General features: G+C 43.0%; 2 protein-coding genes across 11 annotated transcripts in view; both read left to right on the top strand.

The window, feature by feature from the left end:
• The window catches only part of LOC147573392 (zinc finger protein 19-like), an 11,932-nt gene extending 8,607 nt beyond the window's left edge, over positions 1-3,325 (top strand). The window contains 1 exon segment of the mRNA XM_086688995.1: positions 2,260-3,325. Within this exon segment, the coding sequence (XP_086545121.1) occupies positions 2,260-3,023 (764 nt within the window). The 3' untranslated portion in view covers positions 3,024-3,325.
• Positions 1-22,446, top strand: part of LOC112857221 (uncharacterized) — a 23,680-nt gene extending 1,234 nt beyond the window's left edge. The window contains exons 1-5 of one of the 10 annotated variants that reach the window (XM_086688988.1): positions 2,709-2,808; positions 11,770-11,834; positions 15,677-15,803; positions 16,350-16,463; positions 20,526-22,446. In XM_086688988.1, the coding sequence (XP_086545114.1) occupies positions 11,802-11,834; positions 15,677-15,803; positions 16,350-16,463; positions 20,526-21,628 (1,377 nt within the window). In that variant the 5' untranslated portion in view covers positions 2,709-2,808; positions 11,770-11,801 and the 3' untranslated portion in view covers positions 21,629-22,446. The other 9 variants (XM_086688992.1, XM_086688987.1, XM_086688991.1 and 6 more) reach the window with 9 other exon arrangements.

Raw genomic sequence — 22,446 nt, 5'->3', positions numbered from 1 at the left:
ATTTTTGAGTGAAAGACTTCTGCTCACAATCCGCTACATCTATTTCATGACCCACTAGTGGTTCTCAGCCAATTAAAAAGAAAAATCAAGCTAGTCTGGGAAAGATAACTACCCTCCATTAGACCTGAATAGCAAAAGTAAGAAGTGAAAGGGGAGAAGGGAGAGGAAATACCTGCTGAGCTCCGCTAGAGGAGTGGGAAGAGCTGCCCGGACAGGAGAGGCGCAGCCCTAAAGGGAAGGTGGGAAATGGGCGCCACCGTGTGGGAGTGGAGTGCGAGGAGGTTGAGGAGCACCTTTGAGGCCGTCTTGGTTTTCCCAGCGAGGAAGAGGTGGCAGTGACTGGAGAGTTAGGTAAGGGAGCAGGTGGGGCTTTAGGGAAAGTTGTGATTGCCTGGAAGAACCGCTGTGGGGAACCTGATCAGTCAAATGATAGGGTTCTAGGGTGTCAGGGAAGGAGAAGGGTTTCCTTGTCATCTGTTATTCTAATCTGGATAATGTGACACTTGCTTTTTACCAAACAGCAAGAGAAATTGATAATTGACTTCCAGGTTCCACATTATTCTGGTCACTGTGCTTCAGATTATTTTGCTGTTCATAGTTTCATCTGTCTCCTTGTTCCTGTGTCCCAGCACTTCCCTTCTGAGGAAGCCCACTCAAATTCACACACACAGAGAACTTGGTAGATAACCCCCACTCCCTATTAAAATAGAACTTCGCAGGGGCACCTGCGTGGCTCAGTCACTTAAGCATCTGACTCTTGGTTTGGGAACAGGTTAGGATCTCATGGTTGGTGAGTTCGAGCCCTGCCTCAGGCTCTGTGCTGCCAGCGTGGAGCCTGCTTGGAATTGTCTCTCTCACTCTCTCTCTGCCCTTTCCCCGCTCACTCTCTCTTTCAAAATAAATAAATAATCTTAAAAAACATTTTGAAAAAGGGAAATATTAACCAAAACAAGTAGATCAGCCATTATAACATAGATACAATTATTTTTGAGCCATAATAATTTTATTATTGCAGTATATAAGTTGTATGCTTGTGTATACAGAGTAGCAGTTATTCAATCATTTATTTTATTGTATTTATTTAGTACCTACTGTGTGCCAAGAATTGCTCAAGACACTCAGGATACAGCAAGAAAGAAAACAAAGCCCCTGCTCTCCTGAAGCTTATGTTCTAGTGGTTTAAGATCAAGGACAGCTAATTTGTAAAGAAAAGGAAAGATAAACAAGCATTCTGCACATAATTTTATTGTGCAAAAGGCATAAAAATGCTAATATCTGCTTTTAGCATACTAATGTTTAATTAACAAGAGTACAGATTGATAAAGATCAACACTTAAATATGAAATTGAACTCAAAGTTTAAAAAAAAATGGATCGGGGCGCCTGGGTGGCGCAGTCGGTTAAGCGTCCGACTTCAGCCAGGTCACGATCTCGCGGTCTGTGAGTTTGAGCCCCACGTCAGGCTCTGGGCTGATGGCTCGGAGCCTGGAGCCTGTTTCCAATTCTGTGTCTCCCTCTCTCTCTGCCCCTCCCCCGTTCATGCTCTGTCTCTCTCTGTCCCCAAAATAAATAAAACGTTGAAAAAAAAAAAATTTAAAAAAAAAAAAAATAAATAAAAATAAAAAAAAAATAAAAAAAAATGGATCAAATTTTAACAAACTTAATTAAAATGTCATCTTCCAGTCTTTGGAAATACAAATGTCACTGGACAGGCTGTTATTGTTGTCTGTTCCTCACCTGAGGTTTTCCTGTTCCTCACTATGAAAAAGGGGGCATTGTGCAGTCTCCTGCCTCAAAGCAAATTGCCCCCTTTCCGACTAGCTGAGCAGACACGTTTTGAGTCCCGACAACAGCACACACGCAGCCATTTCTAACAGTTAGATGGCATACACTCAACTCTTGTAGCCCATCAGGTGTTGCCTCTTGTTCTTAGATCCCGTGCTGCTTCTTCCATGAGCATTTTCAAGCATTTAAGTACTATGAAGTCACAAGTTAGTAGGGACATGAAGGTCTGGAGAAGCTTAGGAAGTAGTCTTCATTGTTGGAAAGTGTAGTGACCTGGGTTCAAAATCTCATTTCCTGTTCCACAGCTTCTATTTTCGACCTCTGTCATATTTAGCTCTTCCAGTTTAATAGGTTTATATTTCTGGCAGGCTACACGGAGGTTGGAATAGTAATCTCTAAAGGTCCTATAATTTCAGTGCTCTGTTGTTTCTAGTATAATTCTCAGGTGGCATGTGTCTTCCATTTCTCATGTCAGATGCTGAGACCAACACTGACAGTGAGTCCACATCAACACAGGGAATTTCTGAAGAAAGAAATGTGATGATATCACGTGGGCTGCTACAGAGCGTTTCTCGGGAAAGTGAATTTCCAGGAACATGTGAACTGGAGAAACACCAGGAAATCTCCACAACGAAAAATATTAAAAGAAAGGATGAGAGAATCTTCTGTGCAAGGAAACCCTTCAGATGTGAGGAATGTGGGAGATGCTTCAGCTTTTTTTCTTACTATGTTAGACACCAGAGAATCCACACTAGGGAGAAACCCTACCCATCTGAGGAGTGTGGGAAATCCTTTAATGGCAATTCTTCATTAATTTGGCACCAGAGAATCCACACTGGAGAGAAACCCTATCAGTGTGAAGAATGTGGGCAAGCCTTCAAGAATAGTGCCAATCTAATCAGGCACCAGAGAATCCACAGTGGGGACAGACCTTATCTCTGCAAGGAGTGTGGAAATGGCTTCCCCAGTAGTTCTGAGTTGGTTATACACCAGAGAATCCACACTGGGGAGAAACCTTATGAGGGTAAGAAGTGTGGAAAAACTTTCACTGTTAAGTCAACACTAAGTCGGCATCAGAGAATCTACAGTGGAGAGAAATACGAGAGTCTCAAGTGTGGGAAAAACTTTAGGACTTCCTCTCAGCTACATCATCCTGAGTATGCCCACCCTAGGGAGAAGCCTGTCCTGGACCTTGGTTCCTTTGGCCTCCCAGCATTTTTTACCCCCTTTTCATGGTAATTACTGCCTTCCTTTTTTTGGAAAGCTACTCTTCCCTCACTCAACAATTGTTGTGGTATAGGTGTGGCTCTGTTCCCCACTGCAAGGGTGGTACTTGTGGTCTAGTCTAGCCCATCTATACTCTTCCTTCCCTCTGCCACAATGATAGGTTCAGGTGACCAGGTTCATCCATTTTTCCATCTTTCTCCAGATTTGGGAATTGACTTATACAGCATTGCTAGAAGTAGCTATGAGGCTGTTCTTTTTCTGTGCTTCGGAACAGTTTCAGAAGCCTAGCAGTTATCTGTTCCTTGGAAATCTGGGGGAAAAAAAAAAAATCCACCTAATAAAGCTGGCTGGGCCAGTTGCTTTTGTTGGGGGTAGTAAAAGAGAAGAGATGTTTAGTACTTTATAAGTTCTTTCTGTGGCATTGAGCCAGTTACATTGTCTATTTCTTCTTGAATCAATATTGCTAACTTATAATTTTTTAAATATATTTTGAGAGAGAGAGAGAAAATGGGGGAGTGGCAGAGAGAGAGGGAGAGACAGAGAATCCCAGTTTCCGTGCTCTCATTGTGGAGCCTGAAGCAGGACTCGAACTTAAGATGACCTGAGCTGAAACCAAGAGTCAGATGCTTAACTGACTGAGCCCAGGTGCCCCTGTAATTTATAGTTTCTTACTGACACTTACAAATTATTAGCCCTGACTTTTACCCAGATAATGTATCCTGTTTAAAATATTTTCAATATATGCTCCTTGGCATTCTTAAATTTGTTGGTTGACAAAATCTGTATGGTTCTATTACTCATATATTTACATGCAAAAGCTTGACATTTGTCCTTATAATGCCTAGAATAGCATGTCTGCCATTACCTTATAACCTAAGAAATGGCCTGGGTTATCCATCTAAAGCAGGGTTTCTCAAACTTGACACTATCAGCATTTGGGACCTGATAGTTTTTTGTTGGCGCTATCCTATGCACGGTAGGATGTTTAGCTTACTCAATGACTTCTGCCCACTAGATACAATTTGCAACACTCTTGCCTGCCCCCACTCATGAAAATCAAAATAGTCTTCACCCATCTAGAGAGATCCTAAGGTATGTTTTTGTAAAAATAAGGAGCTAGTCCTCTTCTTTGGATGCATGTCAGTCTGTGCCCTGTTCGCTCCCATGCCACTTTGTACTGTCAACTACTTGTCATGACAGTTCTCAATTCCAGACTTACCCTGCTGTCTGAAATCTTGCCCTGAGAAGACAGCTTTACCAGCTCCTAATTTGACAGCAATCCACCCAAGTGGAGAAGACACTGGGAGATCTTCTTTTAGTAATGGACTTGTAATTCTGCAGACACACCAAAAGTGATTCAGGCAAAGAAATGGTCGAAGTTGCTTGAGTCAAGGTTTGTTTGTTCTAGTCATTGCAGAATATTAGCCTTTTGTTTGTTATAGCTGTCCTTTTAATAAACGCTAACAGCCAGTAACATTTTGTGTGCTTTCCTATGCTAGGTACTCCACATTAACTCAATCCTCCCAGCAGCCTTTGAAGTAGATGCTGTTACCTTGTTTCAGTCAGGAAGTTGAAGAACAGGGAAGTTTAGTAGCTTGCCCAAAGATACAGCTAATAAGTGGAAGAGCAGAGATTCAAACGGGGGCAGTCTGACTTCAGAGCTCATGCTCTAACCATTACACGGTTTTGCCCTCCTTTCTCCACTGCTCTTTTTTCTTTTTAAGCTTTATTGTATGATTGACATACAATTGAATCACTTTGTTGATATCTACAAAAGGTCTTGCTGGGATTTTGATTGGATTGCTTTGAATATATAGATCAATTGGGGAGAATTGACAACAATATTGAGTTTTTCAGTCAACGAATACGGTGTTTCTCTCTCTCTATTTATTAAGTGTTTTCATTTGTCATTATTTTGTAGTTCTCAGCAGGTGTATCTTAGACATGTTTTGTTAGATTTATGCCTAAATATTTCATGATTTTTTTGTGTGGCGTTGTAAATGGTACTATTTTTGAAAATTTATTAAAATTGTATTGTAGCAAATTTTATTATCAGAAATTTCAGTTTCCTGCTTGGCATGCGAGAGGTGGTGGGATCGATGCCCACGTTCTCCACCAAAAAAAAAAAAAAAAAAGAAAAAAGAAATTTCAGTTTCCAACAATTGGTTTTTTTCTTTTTTGTACCTTGACTTTGATTCTGTGACCTTGCTAAACTCACTTGTTCATTCTAGGAGATTGTGTAGGTTCTTTGGGATTTTCTCTGTGGGCAGTTTTGTCCTCATGCAAATAGTAGCAGTTTTATTTCTTCCTTTTCAATCTATTCCCTTTCTTTCTTTTTCTGGCCTTCTTGCACTTGTTAGGACTCCCAGTATGGTGTTGAATAGTAGTGGTAAGAGCAGACATACCTGCTTTGTGCTCAATCTTGGAAGGAAGGCATTCTTTCCATCACTATTTGGTATGTTTTCAGCTGTAAGGAAGTAATCCACATCAAATCCTCTCTCATTGTAGACACTGCGACAAAACATTGAGTTTAGCTGTATGTTTTTGGGTAGCCAAGGCAAAAATGACTTCGTGCATGAAATTGAAGTCCCACTAGAACTTCAGTCCTAGGCTTTTTAGAGAGCTGGGAGGGAAGTTGATATTTTCCCCCCTACTTTAAAGTCAGGAATAACAGCAAATGTGCCATGATCACACACTATAACCCGGGTCCCCTGATCTTGCAGTGCTGTTAAAGACAGGTAACAAAGGAGTTAGAGGGAGAGCTGGGTATTCAGGTCATGAGGTGACCAGGGGAGAAGGTGGCTCCCAGTGGAATCTGAGGAGTGGCTGAAGCTTTAAGATAATTATGTTTGATGATGAGTATACATTTTCTTGTAGGTGGTACAATAGGCCTGCACCGATTAGCTATTTATTAACCCTGAAGACTCACCAAGAGACTAGACAACTGGGAGTGGAAATTACTGACTATTTAAGCAAAAAGAAGATTTCAGGATGGCTAGCTTTTCCTCATACAAAGGTCTTAAGGACATTGGATTAGAGTGTTGGTCAGGGAAATTCATATGCAAACTTCTAGTAAATTTCTCTCTAAATATCAAGAGACCAGAGTAGTATGCACTCAGACTTATAAAATGTGAGTGACTATGTGGGCAATAGGCAACACTGTTTAACTGCTGATTCTTCCCCAGGAGTCACCTGTGACAGTACTTGTTCACCTGGCCTTCACCTGCTAGAATAGTCTTGATAGAATTACTAAATGATTTGAAAAAAAACCAAAACTTGTATAAAAATCAATAAAATATCATGGAGAAACAGGCACCTAAGTTCAAGCCTTGCTAGAAGGCATCTTCTAGCCACAGTATGTGGTTTGTCCAAAGCACTTCAAAAATACAACTAAAATCACACTGCTTCTCTGTGATGGCCACTTACCAGAGATAATTGAAACATTTCTCCTCACTGGGGTATTCTTTGTTGTTGTTGAGAGTTTGTGCAGTTTAAAAGTATAGCAACCCCCTCCCCCATGCAAAAAAATCCAGCTCTTCCCAAGTGTTGCCACTGAACAAACATCTAGGTTTCCATTATTGTAAACAATAATAAAATTATCAACAATAAAGACTTTTTTTTTTAGAGTATACATTTGTTGGGCTTTTATTTATTTATTTTTATAATTTACATCCAAATTAGTTAGCATATAGGGCAACAGTGATTTCAGGAGGGGATTCCTTAGTGCCCCTTACCTATTTAGCCCACCCCGCCTCCCACAACCCCTACAGTAACCCTCAGTTTGTTCTCCATGATTCTCTTCTGTTTTGTCCGCCTCACTGTTTCTATATTATTTTTGTTTCCCTTCCCTTATGTTCATCTGTTTTGTCTCTTAAAGTCCTCAGATGAGTGAAGTCATATGATTTTTGTCTTTCTCTGACTGACTAATTTCACTTAGCATAATATCCTCCAGTTCCATCCACGTCGTTGCAAATGGCAAGATTTCATTCTTTTTGATTGCCGAGTAATACTCCATTGTATATATATATACCACATCTTCTTTATCCATTCGTCCATCGATGGACATTTGGGCTCTTTCCATACTTTGGCTATTGTGGATAGTGCCGCTATAAAAATTGGGGTGCATGTGTCCCTTCGAAACAGCATTCCTGTATCCTGTGGATAAATGCCTAGTAGTGCAATTGCTGGGTCGTAGGGTAGTTCTATTTTTAGTTTTTTGAGGTATCTCCATACTGTTTTCCAGAGTGGCTGCACCAGCTTGCATTCCCAATATAGACTTTTTTTGTTTTATGTCCAGATTTAATGGATATTTACATGATGTAAATGCCCAAAATAGGTAAGTCTTTCTGTAGAGTCAGAAAGTAGATGAGTGGTTGTCTAGGAATGGAGGAAGACCTCACACTGGGGATGTGTTAATCTTATGTTGCTAGCATAACAAATTACCATGAATGGTGGCTTAAGACAACACACATTTATTCTATTTATTAATTTATCTTACAGTTCTAGAAGTCAGAATTCCAAAATGGGTTTCATGGGGCTAAATTCAAAGTGTTGGCTAAGGAGAGACTTTGTTTTCTTTGTTTTAGTGTTCATTTTTAGAGAGAAAAAGGGAGAGGGGAAGAGAGAGAACCGCAAGCAGGCTCTGCACTGTCAATGTGGAGCCCACACAGAGCCCGATGTGGGGCTTGAACTCACAAACTGTGAGATTGTGACCTGAGCTGAAACTAAGAGCCAGATGCTTAACCAACTGAGCCACCCAGGCACCCCAGAAGAGACTTTATTTTCTTGACTTTTGCAGTTTCTAGAGATCACCTAGTTTTCTTGATTCATGGCTCTTTTCCTCCAGCTTCAAAGCCAGTAATGATAAGACTAGTTTCTCATTCTCTGTCCCCTCTGTGGTTCTCTCTTCCAGTGACCTCTCCCACTTTTAAGGACTCATCACATTGGGCCCATCTGGATAATCCAGGATAATCTTATCTTACTTATTTATTAATGCTTATTTATGTTGAGAGAGAGAGAGAGAGAGAGAGAGCGCTCACGAGCACATGTGGGGGAGGGGGAGGAGCAGAGAGAGATGGAGAGAGAGAAAATCCTAAGCAGTCTCCATGCTGTCAGCCTAGAGCCTGATGTGGGGCTTGAACTCATGAACCATGAGATCATGACCTGAGGGAAAACCAAGAGTTGTCCACTTAACCCACTGAGCCACCCAGGTGGCCTGGGATAATCTTATTTTAAAATCAGCTGATAATCTTAATTCCATCTGCAACCTTAATGCTTCTTTGTCACGTAACCTAACATACCAGGCCACCCAGGTGCCCCTGATGGGAACATTATTCTGCCTATTCCAGGGAAAATGGAAAATGAATGCTAATGCTGATGGTTATGGAGTTTCTTTTTGGGAATGATGAAAATGTTCTAAAATTGATTGTGGCGATGGTTGTACAATTTTGTGAATATACCAAAAACTATTGAGTGTCGTTTGTGCTTTCAATGGATGAATTAGTATGGGATGTGAATTACATTTTAATAAAACCAAGTGTGTATGTGTATTCAGTATTTCTAAAACCGAATTCGGTAGTCTTCTTGCAGCTCCACTTCCTGAATTACTGAATTAACTAAATCTCAGTTAATGACACCTTCCTCTATCAGGTCAAGCCAACTTTATGGCTATTATCGATTGCTCACTCTCCCTCATATCTTATTCAATCTTTTAAAAAATCTCCACTGTTTTCACTTCCTAAACAGTTCTGCAGTAGTATCCCTTCTTCACAGTCCTGGTCTTTCTTAATGTGACTGGATCTTTACCCCTAAGGAGGACAGGTGTTTTTTTTTAGTTTGGTTGGTTTTTTGGCTTTACTACTTCTTTGGCAGTGAGATGACATTTGTGGACCACTCTGAAACTAGTTATATTAAAATACAGTTAAATGGCTTAAAAAATAAACCTGTGATACAGTAATTAATATACGTGTCTCTACCACTGTGATGAAATCAAATGACAAGATCTAAAGGTGAGCCCTAATAACAACGACGGTATTTCGAATTAAAGAAGAGAATAGCTCGTATTTTGAGATATCTGCATCAACTGTGAGGTGATATGAAAGTATCTGTGATTTCTATTGGTGACAAAGGCACGGTCCTGCTGATGGTACTGGGGTTTGTTGCCAACACATAATTGAAGGAAATGCTACATTTCGATTAGAGATCAGGGAAAACCCCAGTCAGCTAGCTGCCTCTCCTTTTCCGGGTCTCCGAGGACCGCGGTCCCAGCCGCGCCCGCCCGCCCGGCCTGGGGTGTGAAGCCAGAGAACCACTGAGCGGCGCGCTCTGGCTTCCTAGAGAGGAAGCACGTGAGGCGCGGGCCCGGCGGCCCCGCAGTGACGCGCTTCCGGTCACGCCGCACATTGCGCCTTTTCTGAGGTGAGTGGTGGGTTCGTTCGCCCGGTCGTCTCCGCTAGCGGCGCTCCCGTCACCGCCGGAGGAGGCTGCCGCCTTGGTCCCTGAAGCCGTGGAGGAGGCCAGTGAAGGCCGCTCGCGGGCCAGCGCCGCCCTCGCTCGGGTGCCGTCGCTCGCCCCGGCCCGCGGCGCCCGCTCTGGGACAAGGAGGCGGTGGTTGGAAAAGAGACGCCCCGTGCGCCAGACGCAGCTGTAGAGCCCTGCTCATTGGGCCAGCCACTCCTGACCTAGCAGCCGAAGGCCAGCTGGTGCTCGGGGTTCCCGGGATGCAGTTGTAGGGGACACCAGCGTGGGCTCCGCCTTCAGGGAGCTTTCCGTTTAATGGGAGTCACGTAGTCATTAAATCTGACCAGTTCACTCTGTTTGTAACCCACTGGCTGCGGCCGGTTGCCTTTCGGTCGAAGACTAACGCCCTGCATGGCGTCCTCTTATGCGACTTGTATCCGCTCGTTTTGCAGCACACTCTCCTCGGCTCTGCTACGGCCTTCCTGGCCATTCACCTCCAGAACATGTTTTTTTTGTTTTTTTTTTTTGTTTTTTTTTTTTTTGTTTTTTTAACCTAGTTAATTCCTATCCCTAAATGTACCCGTCTAGGATAGATTCCCCGGGCAGTAATCACAATTATGATCTTATTTATGAGATTCGTTGATTAATGTGTGCCTTTCCTTCAGACAGCTCCATGACAAAAGGGGTTACACCCTTTTCCCCTGTCTCCACTATATCTCACACTTGGCCTGGAATGAATGAAGTCTACCATAATGAATGAAGTCTTCACCATGTTGAGTGAAGAAAGCACAAATCAATGCAAGAGTATAATCTCTATCTGGGAGACGTGGTATACAGGAAAGCGAACAAAGTATGAGTGGAGTGTTTAACATGGGGAGCTGACTTGGTGTGTAGAGGATGTGAAGGATGACCTGGCATTACCTGCGGGAAGGGTCAGGCTGCTGGAGAGTATCCTAGGCAGAGAGTATCCGTTAAAAAGATCCTAAGGTTGGAGCAGAGTAGTTCATACAGAGACAACAGCAGGTATAAAGATCCCGAGTTAGCATCGTAGAGGGAACGGAAAGAAGGCCAGAATGGCTAAATCAAGAAGGGTGGCATAATGTAAGGCCAGCAGGAAATTACAGCATGCAGTGAAGTTAGGGAACATGCTGGTTTTGGGGCAGAATATGACCGCTTAGCAAGAATACAGTGTCTGTAGGGGATACAACTAAAATAATAACCCAGACATTTTGCATGTTGAGGTGGCCTTTCAGGGTCCTTTGCTAATGAGTTTTGGTAATCACTGGGTCCCAGAATGGAGTGATGAGCAAAAAGATGCCTGCCCCAAGGTCCAAGAAAAGGAAGACTTCCCCTTTGATTCTTTTTCTGAATTTTCTCGGTGACTCTATCCTTCTATATTAACTTCAGAATCACTTTATCAGGTTTTAAAAGAAATCCTCTTGGGATTATGATGGGAAGTGATTTAATGTAGTTACTGAACATGGCCTTTGGAATTCTGACAGATCTGGTTTGGAATCCAAATTCATTCATCCACCACCTTGTGACCTTGGTAGAGAGAATTATTCTCTTAGCCTTGTTTTCTCATTTGGGGAGAAGAAAATTCAGAGGATTATAGTGAAGACTGAATGAAGGGATGTGTATTTTACATCCAAAACTTATTTTATTTATTTATTTTTTGGGGGGGATAGAGAGAGAGCATGAACGGGGGAGGGGCAGAGAGAGAGGGAGACACAGAATCGGAAACAGGCTCCAGACTCTGAGCCATCAGCCCAGAGCCTGACGCGGGGCTCGAACTCACGGACCGCGAGATCGTGACCTGGCTGAAGTCGGACGCTTAACCGACTGCGCCACCCAGGCGCCCCAAAACTTATTTTTTTAACTTGTTATGTTTCTCAGTAAAAGTTTATTTTTAAAAAATAAAGGTCTGGGTTTCCTTTTCCTCTTGTTAGGTTTTGCTTTAGTTTGTTTGCTTACTTGTTTGTTTCTTTGGGGTTTTTTGTTTGTTTGTTTGTTTCTTGCTTGTGTGTACTCCTATTCCCCCTGTACTCATGTCTTATGCAGGACAGGCAGCATTGCTCTGGTGCCTGAGGGCAAGTTACTTACTCTTTCAAAATCTGTTTCCTCAGCATTCAAACTTCATTGTATAGTGTGGATTGAAAGAAGAAATATATGCCACTTACCCAGTGGGCATTCAGTAAATGATGGCTGGTATTATTACTGGCAAGCAGGTTTGTTGGTTTAAAGGAGAGCCTTTGACTGGGCCAAGCTCACTCATGGTTCTCTTTGTTTCTTCCCTCAGCCTCTGCCCTTCACTGAGAGGGAGCCCAGGTGATGGCAGCCATGCCCCTGAACTCCTGGCACCAGGTGAGCTATGACTCCCTCAGGTCAACCTTCGAGAGATCTAATCTGAAGGAAATGGGTTATGAGAGGGATAATTCTGGCAAGACTCTTAGAACCAAATCAGCGGGAAAGTACCTCTTGAGTCTTTCTAGTAGGACTGAATGTTGGGGAGAAAGTTGATGGTGAGGGGCTGAGCAGCCAGGAGTCCTACAAGCGTTGGCTGGAGAAAGTGTCCAGGGAATCAGAAGTACAGCCTCCTGTACTCCAAGGATCTCTGCTGAACTGGTTCAGTAGGGACCACAAAGGAGGGATCTGTGAGAATGAGGGACTTGGGCTGATGGTAGAAGTATCCACTGTTAGTAGGAGTGATCGAGATCGATGAAGTTGCAAGATTCTTAGGAGGTGGGAGAAGAGGGCTGGTAGGAGGAAGATAAGAAGAGGGGGTCTATAGTATTTGTCCTTCTAAAGAAGTTTGGGCTTTACAATCAAGGAAAATATATCCTCCTTAAGGTCAGTGCTGCTGACTAAGGTGAGGCAGCAGCAGACTATGATACGGAAAATCTGCACTAGGTCAAATCTGCATTAGGGCAGGTCACCTGAATTTCGGGAATCCCATCGGGCCTCGGTGGTCTTGAGCCAATCAGTTAAACTCTTTGTGTCTTAACAGACTTCATCTGTAAAGTGAACATTAAGTACCTTACATTTGTGGGACTAGGAAATTGATTTCTTGAGTTGTGGTTCACTTTTGGACTGGTGAGTTGCTGCGTTGCTTTACCATCTCCTGATCCTGGGATTTACTTATCCAGTGACTTAGCATCCATGAAGCATATCCCAAGTCCCAGTCTTGGATTTCTGACATCTGGCAAGTCCCTCTCCCTGACTTTAATCCAAACAGTATCTTCCATATAGTTTCCACCCTCTTCTGATCTTCTGTAAGTACTGGTGAGTCACTGGTACCACCATATCACTGTCCTGACCACTCAGTTTCCGGATTGCTGAGCAGTTGTTGACCCTATTCTCCCTTGATACCACTTCTAGAGAGGCACCAAGTCCAGCTCCTTCTGCCTGCTATCTCTTCCACTTGTCCTTTATTTTGTATTTCCATCTTTCAGGGTTTGTCATTCCTTCTCTGGAATTTTATCAGCAGAGCATTCCAGTTAGTTTCTCTGTGTACAGTCTTGTGCCTCCTTCTCACTGTCTGCCTGTCACCTGATGCAGTTCAGTTTCCTGAGCTTGGACTTTATCCTCTCGTCCTGGGTTCTTAAATTTTAGTGTGCTCCAGAATTACCTGGAGGGCTCATTGAAGCAGAAATGCTCTCCAGTGGGGCCTATCAGTTTGCTTTCCAAAAAGTTCTCAGTTGATGCTGCTGCTGCTCTGGGAATCACACTTTGAGAACCACTGTTATGGTTAGTGGTGACTCATTAAGTCATTGAGTTGACTGGGTCAGGTTATCATTAAAAAAATTTTTTTGGGGGCGCCTGGATGGCGCAGTCGGTTAAGCGTCCGACTTCAGCCAGGTCACGATCTCGCGGTCCGTGAGTTCGAGCCCCGCGTCGGGCTCTGGGCTGATGGCTCAGAGCCTGGAGCCTGTTTCCGATTCTGTGTCTCCCTCTCTCTCTGCCCCTCCCCCGTTCATGCTCTGTCTCTCTCTGTCCCAAAAATAAATAAACGTTGAAAAAAAAAATTTTTTTTAAGTTCATTTATTTTTGAGAGAGAGAGACCGCAAATTGGGGGAGGAACAGAGAGAGAGGGAGAGAAAGAATCCCAAGCAGGCTCCACACTGTCCAAACAGCCCAATGCATGGCTCAAACTCACGAACCGGGAGATCATGACCTGATCCTAAATTAAGAGTTGGACGCTTAACTGACTGAGCCACTCAGGCACCCCAGGGTGTCATTTAAAATTTTTTTTTTTCAACGTTTATTTATTTTTGGGATAGAGAGAGACAGAGCATGAACAGGGGAGGGGCAGAGAGAGAGGGAGACACAGAATTGGAAACAGGCTCCAGGCTGAGCCATCAGCCCAGAGCCTGACGCGGGGCTCGAACTCACGGACCGCGAGATCGTGACCTGGCTGAAGTCGGATGCTTAACCGACTGCGCCACCCAGGCGCCCCCCAGGGTGTCATTTAAAACAATTTTTTTTTTAATGTTTATTTTTGAGAGAGAGTGAGAGAGAGAGTGCAAGCTGGGGAGGGGCAGAGAGAGAGGGAAACACAGAATCTGGAGCAGGCTCCAGGCTCTGAGCTGTCAGCACAGAGCCTGACTCAGGACTCGAACTCATGAACTGTGAGATCATGACCTGAGCCATTTTAAATTGATGATTTTATGTGCTGGCAGAGGATGGATTCAGTGCAGGACAGCCTGGAATTGGAGCTGTTTAAGTGTCCCCCAGCTATTGAACTCGTGTACTGATTGTGTGATGGTGAAGAAGAGTTGGACTGTAGAAATATTTCGGTGGTGAAACTGGCAGGATCTGATTACCAGCTGCATGCCAGAAATGAGCAGTGATTGGGGGCGAGTTAGTCTAGGTGAAATCTCAAGTTTGCAGTGGAGTCTGGGCTGAGATTGGTACCATTAACTGAGGTAGGGAAACAAAATTGTTGCTCATTGTGCCAATTAGTTTATATGATTTAGAAAAGGAGCCAGTTTCAGTTTGAAGATAAATTTGGTGTAGTTGGTGGGTCAGACATATTAGGTCACCAGGGAGTCTGAGGCAGTGCTGGGACTAGTGGAAGGTGGGGATCCACAGAATCAGTTGAGGCATAAGAAGGTGGGAGGATATTCTTTGCATGTTTAGGTAACCAGTTTGATACCAAAGTCTGAGGAGTATAGAGAGGATCTAAACCAGATGCTAGGGGCGCCTGGGTGGCGCAGTCGGTTAAGCGTCCGACTTCAGCCAGGTCACGATCTCGCGGTCCGTGGGTTCGAGCCCCGCGTCAGGCTCTGGGCTGATGGCTCAGAGCCTGGAGCCTGTTTCCGATTCTGTGTCTCCCTCTCTCTCTGCCCCTCCCCCGTTCATGCTCTGTCTCTCTCTGTCCCAAAAATAAATAAACGTTGAAAAAAAAATAAACCAGATGCTAGAACTTTCTGGGAAGATAGAGCCTCAGGGCCATCAGAGAAGGGAAACTGGGGCTGTTGAAAAATCATGAGACTTGGCTGGTAGAAGCTATTATAGATTGTCTTGGAGATATAAAGAAAAGCAGCTAAAAGAGCTGCCCAGAAGCAATTTGATTCCAGAAGTATATTCTCCCAGGAAGACACATCAGGAAGTCTGTCAGAATAGACTGCTCCAGGCGGCACTAAGCTTTCTCTGCTGGACGTTCTTGAGCACAGGCAGGATAGTTCTTCAAGCACAGATGGGGCTTAGATGAGAATGGCTCATCAGAGCAAACCATGAAATTATTCTTGTTAATGTAGGCTTGAGGTTTGGGACAGAATGAACACATCTGGGAACACATGGATTAGCTGGGCACTGAGGCAGTGAAGGGGAAAAGAGGTCCTGACATGCCACCTGTGAGTGGGTGTCTAGACCGATTGAAGCTAATGTCCATTTGTAGGTATAACAATAAAAGATTAAAAGTAGTTACAAAACCAAAGAAACTGCTTTAGGAAGCTCAATTGATGGGAAGCTTTCTAAGGTTTTTGAAATGTTACTGTGTTTTATAATAGTACAATTTATGTTCTAGTGCAAGCTCTTCTGTTAGAGCAGTTTTAGGTTTTTGGTTGTAGAAAGTTATTTAATGGTCTAACATCCAGTTCTTTCACTTTTTCTCATTAGTCATCCCTAATAGGACCCCTCCCTCATATTGTACCCAGGCCGAGTCAGAGAATTGGCTCTGGGGCAGCAGGAACTTCTTGTTGTAGGAGGTGGTGACCTTTGAGGACGTGGCTGTCTACTTCACTGGGACAGAATGGACTGGTCTTTCTCCTGGACAGAAGGCCCTGTACAGAAGTGTGATGCTGGAGAATTATGGGAACTTGACATCCCTGGGTAAGGTTGCTTTCCTCCTGGGACTCAGGTGTATGCTTTCCTGTTTCCTTCCTTGTTTTCTCCTAATAGGCTGGGTGTGCAGTGTGGAGAGGGAGTGGTTGTCTCTGGTATCCTCCAGTGTGTGGCTCCAGGGCTGAGACTGAATGACCCACTTCAAAGGTTGGTAGATAGGGAGAGATCTTGGATCAGTTTGGTCCCAATGTATGGAATTGCTATCCCCTGGTAAGAGTACATCCCATCCTCCCAGGGGCTTTGTGCAGTAAGGAATACGTAGTTTCCATTGCCAGAGTTAAATTCTTAGTTCGTCTAGGGAAGGGTGTGACCCCTTCCCTGTGTTTACATATATGTCTTGTAGGATCTCAGTAACTTACCTACTCTTGAGTAGGAAGAGTCATAAATGCTCAGTTTCTTCTTTATCAGAATCTTGGCTTTCCCCAATCCTGAGCCCTCTTCTGCAGATCTTACTCTTATGGAGGCTCTTAGGGTTTTCCTTATATTGACACAGCAGACATATGTCTGAAAGGTACCACTTTCTCCCCTTTTCAGGATATCAAGTTCCCAGACCTGCCCTGATCTCGCTTCTGGAGGCAGGGAATTTGCCATGGGGCCTAGAGGCACAGGATAACCTATCTGCAGAGAGGACCAAAGACCTCTGTGAAGGTAAGCGAGGCAGTTGAGAACAGGCACCTATAGAGCTTGAGAGAGCAGTGTATTTTAAAATGAACCATGCTGGGAAGGATTTAAATAAAATGGATTATTTCTCCTAATAGGTAATAATATGAAACTTTTCCCATTAATTTTAACTCTTATCAAGATAACAAATTCCTCTTAATCATTTCATGCAATTTTTGAATCCATTACTCTTTTCTGAGTTTCAGCATTTCCCGTTTTAGTAGTCCTCCTTCTTTGGACAGGATGGATTTGTTCAAGGGCAGTTTTCAGCACTTGCCGTGTGCCAAGCTTTGTTTTAAGAAGTTCTGGATGATACGGGGCGCCTGGGTGGCGCAGTCGGTTAAGCGTCCGACTTCAGCCAGGTCACGATCTCACGGTCCGTGAGTTCGAGCCCCGCATCAGGCTCTGGGCTGATGGCTCGGAGCCTGGAGCCTGTTTCCGATGCTGTGTCTCCCTCTCTCTCTGCCCCTCCCCCGTTCATGCTGTGTCTCTGTCTGTCCCATAAATAAATAAAAACGTTGAAAAAAAAAATTTAAAAAAAAAAAAAAAAAAGAAGTTCTGGATGATACATGCTATGGAGACAGATGTAAAGAGCTGGGGGGAAAATGTGTTAAGTACTGGTGTTGGTATGTAGTAGTGGGCTGTGGGAGCACAGCAGAAGGAGAACTTGGAGGAATTCCCATGTAGAAGCTCGGGTAAGCTTCTTCCGTGGCAGGCTGTATGTGCCAAATTTGACTTCTTACAGTGGATCCCACGTGGAAAAAAAGAAGGTGGATTATCTGGCTTGAGAAAAGCAATAGAGGATCCAGTAAATCATTGTGAAGAATTTTGCAGTTTAACATGCAGGACAATCACCGGGGGAGCATATTTAATCTAATTTTATTTATTTATTTTTAATGTTTGTTTATTTTTGAGAGAGAGAGAGAGAGAGAGAGAGAGAGACAGAGTACAAGCAGGGAGAGGCAGAGAGAGAGGGAGACACAGAATCTGAAGCAGGCTTCAGGCTCTGAGCTGTCAGCATAGAGCCTGACGTGGCGCTTGTATGCACAAACTGTGAGATCATGACCAGAGCCAAAGTTGGATGCTTAACCGACTGGGCCACCCGGGTGCCCCAGTGGGGAGCATATTTTAAAATGGGTATTTCTGGAATATTTGTCTATCCTAGTAAGCAGTGGAAGAGCCTGAGGTTTAGACCTCAAACCTAAGCGAGACTTCCTAGAATTTGGGGCTGGCAGTTTACAGTATACCCTCACCCCCTTTACTCAGCCAGCAATGGAGATGAATATAGTGGGGTGTCTTACCCATTGAACTTTGTGTGAAAAATATAGATTGCAGAGTTTGTGGTGGACCTGAGGGCTCTATCCTAAAGAACTTAGGGCACGGGAATAGGAAATGACAGAGCAGGTAAAACCAATCATGCAGCAGGAGCAGTGACCCCTGTCACAGTGACTTTGCCTCTAGTGACACAGGCCCATATTTGGTTGCATTTGCAAAGTATTAACATAGTATGTGCTTTGGATTGGTCTGAAAGAAATTGAAGGAATAAAATCTTATTAAACTATTACTATATGTCAAGAGTTAACTTTTGAGTGAGTGAATTGGATAGGGGATAGTGGCACTGCAAAAATGGAAAAGGAAGGGTGCCTGCATGGCTCAGTGGGTTAAGCGTCCAGTTCTTGATCTCAGTTCAGGTCTTGATTTCAGGGTCATGAGTTTGAGCCCTGTGTTGGGTGCTGTGCTGGGCATGAAACCTACTTAAAAAGTTAAAAAAAAAAAAAAAAAATGAAAGAGGAAAGAGTATGTGTGGAGCTACAATCGACCAGATCTTATCAAAACTTGGTCATCAAAGAGGAGAGTTGACTCAGATAACACTAGGAAGTCATGACATAAAAGGAGCTTTTTAATTCGTGTGAATTCAGATGTGAGCGTAGAGTCTGAGGTTCCTTTAGAATATGTATAAGTGGATGGCCAGAGCAGGCCATGGAGAAGGCAAGTGTAGAGTCTGAGATAAAGGTCAGGTCTACAGATGTAGATGCAAGTGTACTCTACCAGAGTTTTAATTGAAATGACACCCAGAGAGAACAAAGGGCTGAATCTTAAATGTTAAGGGTTATTTAATTTTGTTGAGAGAGAGGGAAGAGAAAATAGGCAGAGGAGGGTCCCTATGAGGGAACATGGAATTGAAGCCAGAGGTAGGAGTTTCAGGATAGGTATTTTGCACAGAGGGAGGGAGTAGGAGATGACAAAATTGAGGCAGCACTTTAGATAAGTTTATTTTGGTAAGTTTAGAAATGGAATATAAGTATATCAAATGTTTGTCAAACTTTTTTTTTATTATGAGCCTCATGGGGTATTACATTTTACATCAAAACCCTCACTATGTACTCTGAGACTGGAGTATCAAGAAACAACATTTACCTTGGCATTGCAATGTACGTGAATACTGTTCTATGTTAGGCTAGTGTATTTCATTTAAAAAATTGTTTTCATTTAAAAAATGAATTTCATTTAAAAAATTGACACGATGTCAATTTCTCAACTAATGAGTAGGCAGTTTGATTAAACACTACTATAAGAAAAGCTGGATGTGAAGGGAAGATTGTTCAGGTCAAGTGGATTTGAGGATCTGCAGAAGGAAGTTGGTGATGAAAAGGAGGGATGATATAGCTGGTAGAGTAGTGTAGCAGGGGAAGGGGAAGACATGGCATTGGGGTGACTGGGAAGTGTGACTTGAGAGGGCAGTGGATGGCTTGGGACTAGTGGGTGTGGAAATGGAAGGGAAAGACATTGAGGCCACTGCATCTGGGCAGTTGTGTTCTTTCAGCAGGAAGGTGGGGGTAATGGCTAGAGACCTAGGAATGTGGTTGCTTAGAAGAACTGCTATGGGGAACTTGATCCAGATGAATTGCAGAGTATGAGGTAGCAGGAAAATAGAGTGTTTTGGTCATTGATTGCTCAGTCCTGGTTTTATAGCAAGAAGGAGGCAGGGTATGAGAGCAGACCACCAGATCTCCATTGTCATGATCACCCTTTTCCAGACTACTGGTTTTCCCATTTGCTTCAGTCTCTGACATCTCCTCTCCCACTGCTTTCCTCTTAAGGGTTCTTACTTGTTTAACTCACACTCAAAGGATGAACTTGATTAATGAGCAGATGAGTCCCAGATAACCCAGATTAATGTTAAAATTAGTCTAACATTTTGTATAAAATAGATTGACTTTAACTTAGGTAAAATGGCATCCAGTCTTTTGGAACACAAATGCCATTTTATAGGTGGCTGTTTCTCTTTCTTTTGCTAATATGAGAAGGACTGCTCTGCAGTCTTGATGTATCTAAGTAAACTGAATTCTTTCCATATAAAATCTCTGCATTTTTGAGATTCAGACTTTTGTGAGAGTCTGATGACAAGACAGGAATTGTCAGCAGTTTTGGGGTATTCATTGACATCTATGGACCTGCAGTTAATAACTTCTAGGGGTGATGTCCTGCAGTTAAGAACCTCTGAGTGTGATTTTTTTCTTTGTCTTGCCACAGCCTAGTGCCTTTAATGCTCAGTGTCTCCAGTCTTTTGGGACATTTGCAGGGTATGAATTTTTTAAAAGAACAGTTCATGCATCACCTTTGTATCCTGACTCTGTTCTCTTGTACTTGCTAGCCCCAGGGTCACCACTTGCTCTTGGGCCCTTTGCCTTTGATATTTTGTAGGCCTATTACTATGATAAGGTCAGAAGATTAAACACACTAGAGAGAAGTCATTAAAAAAATATGGAGTCTGGAAAAGCTTAGGAAGCAATCTAATGTGTGCTGTGTATACCAATACCCTGTTTCTCCTCAACTGTTCTCTGTGTGATACTTGGCACTTTTATTTTAGTAGCCTGTTCTTGCTAACAGTCCGATGTGGGGGTTGGAATTGTAATCTCTAAAGGCCCTATAATTTATTTTTTGTTTATTTGTTTGTTTGTTTGTTTGTTTTAAAGGCCCTATAATTTTTGATGTTAGTTTGTTTCTAGCATAATTCTCAGGTGGCATTTGTGTTTTCTGTTATGTTAGATACTGAGACCAACATTAACAGTGAGTCCACATCAACACAGGGAATTTCTGAAGAAAGAGATGTCATGTTGTCACATGGTTTGCAGAAGAGTGTTCTTCAGGGAACCAACTTGCTAGAAACCAGTGAACTGGAGAAACACCAGGAAATCTCCACAGTAAAAAATATTAAAGGAAAGGCTCCAAGAATCCACTGTGCAAGGAAACCCTTCATATGTGAGGAGTGTGGGAAATGCTTCAGTTATTTTTCTTACTTTGTTAGACACCAGAGAATTCACACCGGGGAGAAACCCTTTGAGTGTAATGAGTGTGGAAAAGCCTTTAATGGCAATTCTTCATTAATCCGGCACCAGAGAATCCACACTGGAGAGAAACCCTATCAGTGTGAAGAATGTGGAAGAGCCTTTAATGATAATGCAAATCTGATCAGGCATCAGAGAATCCACAGTGGAGACAGACCCTATCTCTGTGGAGAGTGTGGAAATAGTTTTACTAGTAGTTCTGAGTTTGTTATACATCAGAGAATCCACACTGGGGAGAAACCTTATGAGTGTAATGAGTGTGGAAAAGCTTTTGTTGGTAATTCACCACTGCTTCGACATCAAAAAATCCACACTGGAGAGAAACCCTATGAATGTAATGAATGTGGCAAAAGCTTTGGAAGGACTTCTCATCTTAGCCAACATCAACGTATTCACACAGGGGAAAAGCCTTATTCTTGTAAAATATGTGGGCAGGCCTTCAATTTTCATACGAAACTAACTCGGCACCAGAGAGTCCACAGTATAGAGAAACGCTTTGACTGTGTAGATTGTGGAAAAGGCTTTAGTGCTCAGGAACAATTAAAAAGGCATCTAAGGATCCATATTCAGGAGTCTTCCTCTTTATGTGCTGAGTGTGGAAAAGTCTTCACTAGCAAAAGAAATCTTCTTCAGCATCAAAGAATCCATACTGGCCAGAAACCCTATGAGTGTGTCAAGTATGAAAAAACCTTTAGGACTTCTTCCAAGCTAGGTCATCATGAACATGTCTACCCTGGAGAGAAACCTGTCCTGGACATTTGTCATTTTGGCCTCCCAGAATTTTTCACCCCCTTTTACTGGTAATAGTACACTAAATTTCCTTTTGGATTTCATCTTCCACTCTAGTGGGATGTGTGACACAGGCCTGGCCACAGATACCTTCCCCTAAGCTATAGTTATTGGTTCAGATGTCAGTAGTTCGCCCACAATGGTCCAGTTAGAGCCCCAGGACTTGGTAAGAATTAATAGGAAGAAATGCTCTTCTTTTTTTCCTTAGTCTTACAGTGGAGAGGAAGTCTTAGATTCTTGTGGAGACAGAATAAAGTTAACAGAGTCAAAGAGGAATCATAGTTGAAGAGCAATCACCCTGGAATCTTCTGTTTGAACAACTGCGTTAAATCATATCTGAAGCTAGAAATACATCTGGGTTTTTTGATTCCAGTAACCAATACATTTAGCTTTGTTTTTGTTCTGTTGTGTTTCTTTGTTGTTGTTCAAGCAAGTTTAGGGTAGGTTTTCTTTCCTTGCAACAGAGCATTACCAGCATAACAAAAATCTTCAGGGATAACAAATCTTAAAGAGAGTGTTTAGTGTTCCAGCAGTTCCTGTGATTGTAATAAGAATGGAAAACCCGTTGTAATTCAAGAGCACGGGCTATATCAGGACACCAGTATATAGAAGTTCTAGCTATTTGAGGGGCACCTGAGTGGCTCAGTTGGTTGTGTGTCTGACTCTTGATTTCAGCTCAGGTCATGATCTCACAGTTCGTGAGATCAAGTCCCAGGTCAGGTTCTGTGCTGACAGCATGGAGCCTGCTTGGAATTCTCTCTCTCCCTCTCTGTCCCTCCCCTGCTTTGCTTCTCAAAATAAATAAAAACTTAAAGTTTTTTTTAGTTATTTAA

The sequence above is a fragment of the Puma concolor genome, chromosome E2 (genome assembly GCF_028749965.1).
Source record: "Puma concolor isolate L17-30 chromosome E2, mPumCon1.1.hap2, whole genome shotgun sequence".
Classification (NCBI taxonomy): Eukaryota; Metazoa; Chordata; class Mammalia; order Carnivora; family Felidae; genus Puma; species Puma concolor.
Note: the sequence above shows the minus strand (reverse complement) of the source record. Positions and strands in the feature narration are given on the sequence as shown.